Raw genomic sequence first — 12,568 nt, 5'->3', positions numbered from 1 at the left:
ATTTCTGTGTACTCGCGGAGGAGCTTGATTAGTGTGGTTTTCACATCCTCGTTCAGTGTTGCCCCAGTTTTGATTTCCCTGGGTTCTTTATCCGTACCCAAGTTGATGATGTCAATGGCCTCTTGAGGAGGGAGCATGCTTTTGGATTCTCTGTCTATTAACCTTGACAATTCTTCCGAAAGTTCATCGTCTTCCTCATCCCATTCCTCGGACTGATTAGCGAGAGCCTCGAGTTTATATTGAGTTTCAGCAGTATTATTATCGGTAGTGTTAGAAGGTGATCTGCCCATGTTTTATGTTTTGTTTTTAGTATGCAGATATGGATGTGCTTTTGTGAAAAAGTTTATTCGTCATTTTGAAAAGAAGTAAATGTAAGAAGAGACAATGTTTTCAATACCAAAATGCAAACGACAATTTTATTAAATGAACCTTAAAATTGAGAGTAAATGGGGCCCTTACAAACCAACTCTATGCTTCGGGCGAGGCATGAGCGTTATTGTCTTTATTGAAAGAAAAAACACAAAAGCAAATTACTTTGAAATGAAAACTATCTTCGGTATCTCCAGGCTTGTCCAGTTATGGAGCTGCTCTCCTGATCTGACCCTTCAGATGAAGTTGGATGTTCCATCCTTAGAGTCCATGTTGGATATCATAGCCACATGTTCGTACCCGCCTGTCACGAAAGTCTGCATAATCGAGGGGAATCGTTGATCCTCCTTCAGAGCGCTTGTGATCTTCGACGGTTGATATCCTAACCCTAAGCGATTCTTATTTTCCAGGATTTCTGACACTTTGCCCTAGTCTTCCATATTCAGGTCTTGTAGGTCTCTTCAAGATGTTACCGCCCTTCGTATTTTCTCCACAGGTAGTGTGACCGCAGTTGAAATCTCTAGTGCTTGGAATGTAGTTTCTAATGCCCCTTCTCCAATCTCGATGTATTTGTATGAATCCAAGTTACTAACAAATATATCTTCTTCTCCATTGACAGTTACTATGGAGTTTCCATCAACTAATTTTATTTTCTGATGGAGAATGGATGTGACTGCCCCAGCTGCGTGAATCCAAGGACGCCCTAGTAGGCATGTGTAAGCTGGTTCTATCTCCATTACTTAGAAGTTGATACAGACTGTATGAGGACTAACTACAACTCGTAGGTCTACTTCTCCTAACACCGGACTCTGTGATCCATCAAAGGCTTTGACCACTAGACGGCTTGGTCTGACAATGAGACCTTCTAAGGCTATCTTGTCGAGGGTAGCTTTTGGCATCACATTTAGTGACGAACCTGTGTCAATCAGAACCCTAGAGATGTGCAAGGCTTTGTTGTGCGCGTTTCCTTGCGGAGGTAACTCATGATCACTGAACCTCAGACATGCCTCAGCCGTTTTATTAGCCTTCATCCCATCAAATTGATTCACCGTGATGTCTTTAGTTACATGGGCGGCATTCAAAATCTTCATCAAGGCGTCACGATGCTTCTCGGAGTGTACCAATAGTGATAGGAGTGATATTTTGGATGGTGTCTGTTGTAACTGATCCACCACCCTATAATCACTTTTCTTGATTAAGGCCAAAAATTCCTCAGCATCCTTATCCGTGGCTTCTCTATCCTTAGGGGTATTATCGACATTTGGCCCCACAACAACTTAATCACTAGCTTGTGTCAAGTTTCGATTAGGCTGGAATTGTGCCTGCGCAGTTTTGAATATACGACCGCTACGGGTTATGCCTCCATGTCCCAAGATATTTGACACAGCAGCATTAGCATTGGAATTGTATTCCCAGGGTATTGCTCTCATTTTGTCCAAAGGATATGGAGCTCTGTTCTGGTTAGTCGGGATGACCCTAGTATGCTCTTGTGTGGCTATCCGCAATGGTGGTTTAGAATAGGGGATGATTAATGGCTTCCTTGCCCCTGTACTAGGTATCATCAATGGCTCGTTCCTATCTACCATGGCTACATATTCCTCCTCAGAGTGTTCCTTCAATTGAATCAACCCTTGATCCATGAGTCCTTGCAGAGTGTTTTTGAAAGCTTCGTTATGTTCTAAAGTGAACCCCTTTATAAGTAGATACCTCTTAAGTACATCTATGAGGGAGCTTCTTTGTTGAACCAACTCTTTCTCGGTAACGACCTCTATTGAATTCACTGCCCCATCATGGTGGGGCATAGGATTCGTCTTTACATTAGGTTTGTCAAAGGCAATTGCCTATGACTCTATCAGATCCTGAACGTTATGCCTGATGGCCCAACATTTTTCCAATGTGTGTCCGGGAGAATTAGCATGGTATTCGCACCTTTCATAGGTATTATATTTGGGCGTAGCCTTCCCTGGACGAGGAGGTGCCAATGGTTTGATTTCTACTAACGATTTGCTTATCAAGTATCTCAGTATTTCGCTCTTGGGTGTAGGCAAAGGATCAAATTTCCTTTGAGGGCCTTGAAACCTGTTTTGTTGTTGTGGAAATGACATAGGAGTTCTACGTTCTTGATGCACTACTGCATTGGTCTCCCCTTCCTTCTTTTTCGCGAAGGTTGGTTGGGTCTCTTTGAGTGATAAGAACCTGAGGATGCCCCTTATATCTTTCCATTCTTAATCCCACTTTCGATCATTTCACCAATAACCACCAAATCCGAGAATCCCGAAGATATGCTTCCGACCATTTTATCGTAGTATGGTCCTTGGCAGGTGCCCATAAACATGTCTACCAGTTCTTTTTCCATCAAGGGAGGTTGGACTCGAGAAGCCATTTCTCGCCACCTTTGGGCATACTCTTTGACCGCCTCATCCTTCTTCTGTGACAGATTTTGTAGTTGCATCCGGTTGGGCGCCATATCCAAGTTGTACTTATATTGTTTTAGGAATTTGTTAGCAAGGTCATTCCAGCTTCGGATATGGGCTTTTTCCAACTACATGTACCAATCAACAGATGCTCCGCTTAAGCTATCCTGGAAGAAATGTATCATCAACTTTTGATCGTGGGCATAGGCAGCCATTTTTCGTACATGTATGTGCCACTGGTTCCTTGGACATGTGAGTTCTTTGTATTCCTCAAAGTTGGGAACCTTGAATTTATGCGGGATAGTCAATTCGGGGACTAAACTCATTTCGAAGGTATCCACATCGAAGACATCGTACCCTTCTACCGCCTTTAGCCTTTCTTCCAATGCCTTAATTTGTCCGTTATCCTTAGAATCTTCTCCAAAGTTAGGGGAAGTTTTCTTGTATTGGGGTATCTGGTTTATATTATCCATATCACCATACTATAGATCCAAGTAGTCATCATTCTTAGGAGGATTGTTGACAGGGATGCGAACTGTGTGGGATACCCCCTCCTTCTGTATGGTAGGGATGAATCCTTCCTGAGAAGTCTCTCCTTCCTCATGGGATTTGATGATTCTCTTGGAATAGTAGGCATTCAATATATGAGGGTCACTACTTGGAATTTATCCCAACAACGGGTTGCCATCATCCAGTATATCCTCAAACCGATCCTGAGTTTCCTTAGCCTTCTCCTGTTTATCCATGAGATCTTTCATGAAACTCAGCATTTGGGTCATTCCTCCCTTAATTTCCTCCACAGTACCCTTCAATTGAGTCACTTCTTCACGAAGGGCGGCTTGATTGTGCTCTAGTTGTTCCATTGCTTTCTTCCTTTGAGACTTGGTTTGGTACGGCGATATGGTTGCTTGGTTATCCTCTCCAATGATGTGACTGGAGATAAAGATAATTTCCCCATTTTAATGTTTTTGAAACCTATTTGAAATGATATGCATGTCATGAATGTTATGGTTATGTTCACGTCTTATCCACGTTTATTATTATTATTTAAAACATTTTTATTTAAATAATCCTTTTGGTGAATATTGTAGGAACAATGAGTAATGCGGAAGTAAACACACTTTATTAATTGAAAAAAACTTGAAAAGGAATTACTAATTCATTGTTGAATTATAAACGAAAATAGAAACTGAAAATTAAACACCCAAAAATAAACGCAACAAAGAAATAGTAAATGTCTAAGAACGCCTTTGGATATCCGCTTTGAACTTTTCCACCATATCTCTACAAAGCTCCATGAATTCCTTCACCACCTCGGGAAGAATGACGGGAGAAGATTCTGCTCTTTCCAAATCTTCGAGATGTCTTGGATTAGGTCATTGCACAAGAAGACTAGCTTGTCATAGTTCTCACGACATTTCTCATAATCCTTAAGAAGCTTAGGAACCATGCTCACATGCTCACTTGCCGTAGAAACAATTGTATATTGCCTTTTCCAATAATCCTTTTCATCCCTTTCTTCCTCAAATAGCTCTCTTTGTTTTACAAATACTTCCCTAAGTGCGGCCAAAGCTAGAAGTGCTCTATTGTGCTCATTGGTGCATTGTATAAGTGCTTCTTCCGTGGTCAATCTCCTTTAGCGCTCCTCTTGTCTAGAATTGCGGGCTTCTTGAAGGTCATATTTAAGATCCCTTATTTGCACCTCTTGGTCTTTGGTCCTATCAGTTAATTCAAAGACTACAACCTCTAAATTTTCCTCTGACTCCTTTTTGTCACGGGAAGCTTTTTCATAATACCTCCTCCACTTTGCGATTTCCACACTTGCTTGTTCTAACCTTTCGTTATGTGCAACTAAATTAAAGTTAGCACTTAGGACACCTTCTGTTGCACGCTTCCTTTTACCCTTTTCTCTTCCTTAATGGCTTGCAGCTCTTGGCTCTTCTCTTTAAGGTCGAAGCGCAATTGACTCTTTTCGTTGATCAGTTGATGTACGCGAAGCTCTAATTTTTCTTTTTCCTTTCGGGATGTCTCAAGGCAGCCCTGATCCCTTCTATCTCTTCGATGGATAGAGGAACAGGATTAGGAGAATCAGGCTTGTATGCTGGATCCACAACAAAAGGAAGAAAAATCTTTCCGACCCTTTCTTGAACCCATTTAGTGTAAGGCTCCTTAGCTATGACATTCTTCGGCCCAAAGTTCGTTGTTTGAACATGTTTCCAAGCTTGGATTACTTTCTTTAATGTTCTAGGATCACCCTTTCTGTTGTCATGCAAAATTAACTCATCCACTTGTTGTTTGGAAGGCTCACCATCCAGAGAATGGCCCAATTGGCGCAATGCTAACACTGGTTTATAATTAATACAACCTAAAGTTCCCATTAGAGGCACATTGTTGATTTCTCCACACTTGTATATGATCCTTTCGGTGTTCAACTTCCTTGCATACCAGAAGATAGAATCTGCTTTGAGAGCCCTTAGTTTTTTAGACCACTCATGTCTAGTCAAGTTTTTGATCAAATAACTTGCTTTGTAAAGGTGAGAAGTCAACCAAGAGTACAATAAATGAATGCAACAAAATAACATCCCCTTTTTCCTTTCACATCGAGCATTGATGGCATAGTAAATGTTAGCAAGAATGGTGGGAGTTGGATCCTTATAAAAAATCCTAAAGGATGTAAAAGCATGAATCGCAGCAGGATCAACATAATCAACGTTTTTTGGTAATAAAACAACACCAAAAATTAAGAGAGCGAGAAAATGTCCGCAAATGTCCCATTGTTTCTTTTGAGCATAACACAAAGCTTGAGATTCTAAGTAGGATCTCTTAATCCCATGTACATCACCATCAGTCTTGTAATTAGATTCCAAATCCGTAGCAGACACTCCTAAAGCTTTGGCCAAATCTGAAAATTCAACTTCTTTCCGAATTGCTGTGTAAAATTCCCTTTTAGTCCTTGAAAATCCTAGCATAGCATCCATCTCCTCCAAGGTTGGAGCCAACTGAAAATCCTGAAAAGTGAAACACCTGAGCGGTGGATCATAGAACTGAACCAAAGCGGTGATAGCTTCTTCTTGAACCTTTACCCTTAGCAAATCCAGAATATCCCCCTAGCGAACCACAAACCTATCCAAAGCACTTGATGGCATTTTCTCCTTGATTATTTTCAGCCTTTTGATGTCTGGAGTTGAGATAATAAAGCGGATGATGGGCTTCTTAGTACTCATTTTCCTGAACATTCACCAATAGAATATATTTTTTATTTTTTATTCTTTTTTCCTGTGGATAAGACATGATGAAGGAATGCATATGATGAATGATGCATGCAAACAATTATATGATATAAAAAATATATAAAAAAACAATAATTAAACACATAAGTACATAAGCCCTAAGTTCATAGGTTCGACGTAACGGCTTAGGGAGCCTACCCTTCCCATGGGTATATTCTAAAAAGGGTCTCATGGGGCCGTTCGTAGCCTCCGAGACTTTTTGTCTCTTTGTATTTTAGAACAACTTGTTTGCCCATAAGGTTCGAATTTTAGGGGTAGGTTCTCAGAGAGATCAGCCAAATACCCAGTCCTGCCCTTAACAAAGTCAAGCCTCGTTTTGGACATTTCCAAATATTCAATCCACTCTGAGTGGAATTATCAATAAGACTCATAGATGATGCAAGTCTCCCCTGGTCTTAAGGATAATTCCCACACTTATGTTTTAACGCAATTATATATCCCATCATGCAAAAGAAATACATTCAAATAAATAGTTAAACAAATATTTATTCAAATAATTGTAAATAAACAAAAAATGCAAATAAATAAATAAAGGGAGAAATTAAATATTAAAAAAGGGAAAAACCTAAACCCTAATCCAAAACCCTAACCCTAAAAATTCAGCCAAACCCTAATAATTAACCAATGCTTAAACCCTAAACCAAGACCTAGGAGGAAAATAATTCACCAATAGTGTTATCCCCAGCAGAGTCGCCAGCTGTAGCAACCTGCCCTAAATATTTAGACTTTTAGAGTCGCCACCTATTCTGCTAGGGCGAATAGGAAACCCTACGAAGTTTTAAAGAATTCTGGTTACGTTATTATAATCAGGTTAAGGGAAGGTGTTAGGCACCCTTAACCCTTTCCTAAGGTTTGCATTTAAGGTTTGTAAGAATATTATGGCAAGGTTTGTAGTTTATCACTAATGGCAGAAAATGAAGAGGGTTAAAAGTGAGATTTAAACCTAATTGAGGTTTTGGGGAAGGGGACTCGCCTTGGTTATCCAAGTGCATACGTACCTCCTTTGGGAGGATCAGAGTCAACATAGTTCGGGGCAGGGTTGTACGCCTTAGATTTAGTATGAATGTGTGAAGGTATTTTGAATTACCTTATCGCAGTTTTGAAATTCGTAGTTTGTCATTTTGTAAAAGAAATTGTGTTTTAATATGGCGTACAATCCTAATTAAAATATGTTCCATTAATCGCGATGATCCATAGGTTTGATCACCATAATTTACAAATAAAATAAAGAATTGCTAATTATTCTAATCGATTGATTCGATTATGACCGTTAGCAAATTGATGTGTTTTAAATAAATTATTAGAAGGAAATTATTCATCGTTAATCATCGTAATCAATAGGTTTGATTAAAACGAATAACGAATTAATGAGGGATTACTAATCATCGTAACCAATTGAATCGGTTAAAACCCTTTAGTAAATAAACCTATTTGAATTATATTATTTAATTAATTAAATAACTGATTATTAACCATCACGACCGATTAATTCGATCAAAACGATTAATAAATAAATCCTAATATTAATTTTATTATTGATTTAATTTGAAAATCAAATTATGTATATAAAAACATATTAAGTTAATTATATAATTAATAATATAAGAAAAAAAGTAAAAAGAAACCAGGTTTTTATTGGATGTGGCCAGGCTGATGGTCCATGTGATGTTTATTCAGTCATGTGCGTTGGATCTAGGTGGTTAGAGATCTGGTGGCTGGATCTGAGGGTAGAGAACTGAAGGTACATGGAAAGCTCTATGAGTGAGGCGCATGGGATCTATAGGAGATATTTGTTGAAAAAAATAGCAACAAGGGCCAGGGATCGAACCCTCAACCCCTAGGTGAACACTAGCGCCCCTTACCATTCCCACCAGTTATTTCAATTATTAAGCCAACGAAAACAAAACAACTAATATTAAAATACGCTCATTACAAGAAATAAAGCGCACGTTTTTTGAATGACCCAATGGCACGTTGCCACGCTACCTTCTTCTTCCCCACACCCTATAATTTTCTGAAACTTTTAGCTACGAATTAGCTACGGTTGCCTTCGCAGCCAATTAACCTGCAAACCCTAAAAATCACATACACGCATATAAATGTTTCGCGACCATGGGGATTTCTTCGTCCAGTTCCCCTAAACCCAATGGTACCCACAATTGCTCCCAATTTTACCTAAAACGCAAAGCACCAAATTAAGACCTCTAACCCTAACAATGGTGGATCACGGTTGAACCACGTAAACAATGAATTTCCTGCCCGGAAACGATCAACACACCAAGACAAACCAGAATATACAAACAAAATTCATTATGGATGCGTGAATCAATGTAATCGACCTTGAATCTAAAACGACATATCGTGGCTTGTTGGAGGTAATTCTGGGGTTTTGATGTAGTGCAACGATCCAGAACCGAATCTCCAAAACCGAATCTTAAGTTTCTTGGAGAAATTTTGCTCTTGGTTGTGGTTCTTTTGCCCAGAATTTCGTCCCCTAATGCATTGCCCTAGGTTCTATATTTATAGTGGAACAAATTAGGTTAAAGAATTGAATCAAATATCTATGATTTATGAAATTGAAACTTTGATTGAAACTTGAATTTAATCTTTCCAAATTTGATCAATATTGCTCCTTCTCTTTCCAATCTCTTTATGCACGAAATTATATTGAAATATAGTGTAATTACTGATTGGAATTGATCTTTATGAGGTCTTCAATCAAATATTTGATTTTCCACTTGATTTATATAACTTTAATCATCATTTAAATGAATCAAAAAACCATATAAAATCAAATAAAACCTAATAATTCCTGGAAAATGAATTTGGTGGCTTGGATAACTTGTGGATCAAGATTAGACCTTAAAATGTTAGGCCCACTTGCAAGAAAATCCAATTTGAACCACTTTTGTTTCACATTTTGTCTTCAAAATTGTCCAACTTTGACAAGGCATATCTCCCTCAATCTTTAAGATATGGAAGAGTTCTAGGACTTCTTGGAAACCTCAAGATGTCCTCTATAAGCCACTTTGGAACCTTTTTTCCATTTGAAGATTTTATTTTTATGATATGGCCTTTGACAAAAAACTGCTTTTGGTTGACTTTTGAAAAGGACCTATAATCTTTTGTACCATATCTCTCAAATGAAGCATTTCTGGCCTTGGCATGTTAGAGAAAAAGTTATAGAGATTTCAATTTCCTTCATAATAGGCTTTGGTTGGGAAATTTTTGATACTCCAAGTGAAATTTATGGCCACTCAAAGTACAGTTGACTTTTTAGACCAAAAACCCTAATTTAGCAACTTTGAATCTTGTTGATTTTGAAGCTTTCCTAGATAAATCATGATCAACCTTTGATAAAATAATGAATGATGCTTCAAAATAAGGATGTTTACCACAAATCAGGAGTTTTGATTGTGATTTGACCATAGTTGACTTTTAGGTCAAACTAGTCGACTGTTGACTATCTGAGCATCTGAATGAGCAATCCTTGGAATTGAAGCTTGAATTTTGGCATGAAGATAGTTTGACATATAATGAGCCAAATGAAATCCATTGGAGACCTTGATTCACCAATTTTCTTAAGAGAATGCAAAACCCTAGTTCAGAAGGTCCTTGGTTAGGAGAGTGTGCCTTGGGTTAACCCTTGAGCCTTGAATCTTTGTATGAGTTTGAGAGTGAAATGGGATGGGCAAATTTTGGGGTATGACATTTGATAAGTCTTTTCTTTCTAAAGAATGAATTATTTTGTGTGATATTTACTTTTCTATTTTTATGGTTTAAACAATTCAATTCCAACTCATAACTTTGGAAACTGTTGAACGACAATTCAATGCCCTAGTCCTTGTGGAGAAGATTTCCCAGGTAAATATTTCCAAATCTTTTGTTGCTTGCCGCTTTACCGCTTCAGCAACAATTGAGTACGAAAATACCATCAAATCACAAGCAATTAGCACCAAAGTTACACTAAGGATGTAACACGCTCAATCAACAATGGATCACATCTTTAAGGATGGAAAAGAATGTAGAGATTTACCAATTTGTGCTCAAACTTCAAATCAAACTTCAAGAACAACCACCAAATGCTTTGATATACTAACAATTTATGAAGAAAAAGAGAATGGATGAAGGTTTATCTCAAAGATTAGTGAGATTCAATGTGAATCTTACTAACTTTTGAAAACAAAGATTTGAATGATTTGGGTTTTGGTGATGGTTGAGAAAGTATTTTGCTAGAGTGATTTTGGCTATCAAAAGCTTCTGGAGAAATTCTTACAAGGTGAGTTTGGATATCAAAAGCTTGAGAATTGAATGAGAGAATGCCTCTATTTATAGGATTTAGGCTTGGGATTAGTGGAGGTTTGGAGTTAGGCTTGGTAAATGAAATTAGGTTTGGTAAATAAATTTGAAGCCAAAATTATGATCAAGTGGTGCACATGTAATCAAATGAGGGTGAATGATAGAATTTGATCATTATGAGGTAGGGAATTAATAATGAAATCAAGAATATTCTCCCCACATGAAAATGGTGACAAAACCCTCAAAAGCTGAAAATTGCGTTCATTTTTCAAATTTCGCATTGGTGCAATCGATTGCTCCCTTATGCAAAACAATTTGCACTGGTGAAAAAGGAAAAATTTGGTGCAAAAAGCAACTGTGCAAATCGATTGCTCCCTTATGAAAATCAATTTGTATTGGTGAAGATGTTGAAAAATGCCTTTTTTAATGGATACTTTGGCTTGGTACCTACAAAACACAAACATTCAAAAGAAACGAAGCAATATTTTGGTATTTTGGTTAGTATAACATATACAAGCTTAAACAAACATGGGTTCTTGGTGGTCCCTCCTAAAGATAAGGTGAGCACATCACCAAAGATAAACCATCAAGATTGTGATATTGACCAATGCTTGGAATTCAAATGAATGGATAATCTTAGGGTTAAAAATTGGGGTATGACACATATCAGGCTTGAAAAACTCAATCAGGCTCTAAGTATTCAAGATCTTATTTGACAATTAGACTCTAAGTTAATCAAGTCAACAATCAAGTCATGAGAAGAATAGAATTAGACTTCTTTCAGGCTCTGAAGATCTCAAGATCTTGACTAGCTAACCATGCTCTGGATATTCAAGATCCCTAGCTAAAAAGTCTCTGAGTTTTCAAGATCCCGCTTGGAGGTATTGGTATCAAGAATCAAGACTTTCAAAGATCTCAATATCTGATCTATTGCCACTAGGGGGAGTTACCCAAACGGTTCTTAATCAGGATATGTGATCTTCATCAAGTCTTTTAACTTAGAGGGACTTTCTCATGTAAAGTATAAGTATTCCTTACCTTTCATTTTTGAAACTTTTTCTGATTGTGTACAAAATTATATCATTAAAATACATAGTTTTTGAAATTCTGGTATGTGCCAGTCTTTAGATGTCATATATGATGTCATGACATCTGATCCGACATTGTAAAACAGACACGGTAGGAATACAAATAATAGTGCATGAAAGCAATAAAAGCACAACAGTTTGGTCTAACCAACCTACTCTGGGGGCTACCAAGCCAAGGATGAAGTCCACTATTAGCAGTATCAATTCAAAGCTATACTTCCCCGTTTACAACTTCTCACTTAATCACTACCCAATGACCCTTTTACCTAGGTCCTCCTTAGATATGGAATATCTCCATTCCACTCCTAATCATAATAATGATGTTTAGCAGTCAACAACTCAGCCACTACATCGACAGTCTAATTTCTAACATTATAAGCACACAAATAAATACAATTTGAAGTTGCTTCAAAGCTTCCTCCAAGAACAATACTTCTCTTACTTAAACGCTTTGAGAAGAACAATAACTTAACAAGCTATTAAGTAACAATATGTCAACCTCATGATCACAAACGATACACGGGTGACTTACAATCTGCACAAGAGACTCTCAAAACTGCAATCCTAATTTTGATATAAAACATACGAAATCAAAAGTCTACATCTCCCTAGGTCTTGGTCTCTTTTTATAGGCTTCAGCTATCCATGGGCTTTTTAACTCTCTGCACAACATCTTGTAAATCCGTAAGCTCATTGTTGTAGAAAATAACTCCTTAAATCTTGGAAACAATATCAAGTTTCCTAAAATATCTCAACAACCAAACTTAGAAGCTGAATATATCGTTGAGAACCAAATCAAAACAAACTGTTGCTAAAAGAGCTTCACGATATTCTCCAAAGCAGCTTGCGAAAAGCATTCCAAGATATTTTCTTTAAGGTTAGGACTTCAATCATTTGCTCCTAGAATATCTTCACAATTTGAAACTAATTTCCACAATTTAAGGTGCTAAAAACATATCCAATTACTTGGTCTCTTACTGATATACAATCAGCACATAATTTCTAATTTCCCAAAATATAGCTTGAGATAAATAAGGAAACATAAAATAACTTGTAACAGAAAAACATAACAGCCCATGCTATCAGATACTGATGTCATGACATCCAG

At 37.6% G+C, this 12,568-nt stretch overlaps 1 protein-coding gene across 1 annotated transcript; it reads right to left on the bottom strand.

Annotated features, from left to right (window-relative positions):
- Window positions 1–3,448: 3,448 nt before the first annotated feature.
- LOC131642621 (uncharacterized) lies at window positions 3,449–5,761 on the bottom strand. The gene is made up of 2 exons (XM_058912848.1): window positions 4,922–5,761; window positions 3,449–3,517 (listed from the first exon to the last, which is right to left on the bottom strand). The coding sequence occupies exons 1-2, from the start codon at window positions 5,759–5,761 to the stop codon at window positions 3,449–3,451; spliced, it is 909 nt and encodes a 302-aa protein (XP_058768831.1).
- Window positions 5,762–12,568: the final 6,807 nt, after the last annotated feature.

This window comes from Vicia villosa, unplaced genomic scaffold (assembly GCF_029867415.1).
Source record: "Vicia villosa cultivar HV-30 ecotype Madison, WI unplaced genomic scaffold, Vvil1.0 ctg.005445F_1_1, whole genome shotgun sequence".
NCBI lineage: Eukaryota > Viridiplantae > Streptophyta > Magnoliopsida > Fabales > Fabaceae > Vicia > Vicia villosa.
This window is presented reverse-complemented; position numbering and strand designations above follow the sequence as displayed.

What these genes read in the sequence shown, in the direction of transcription:
- LOC131642621 (XM_058912848.1), bottom strand. Translation starts at nt 5,761, where the DNA reads ATGGATGCTATGCTAGGATTTTCAAGGACTAAAAGGGAATTTTACACA. An exon ending in CTAAATGGGTTCAAGAAAGG is followed by an intron (nt 3,518 to 4,921) that starts GTCGGAAAGATT and finishes ATGGATAAACAG; the next exon opens with GAGAAGGCTAAGGAAACTCA.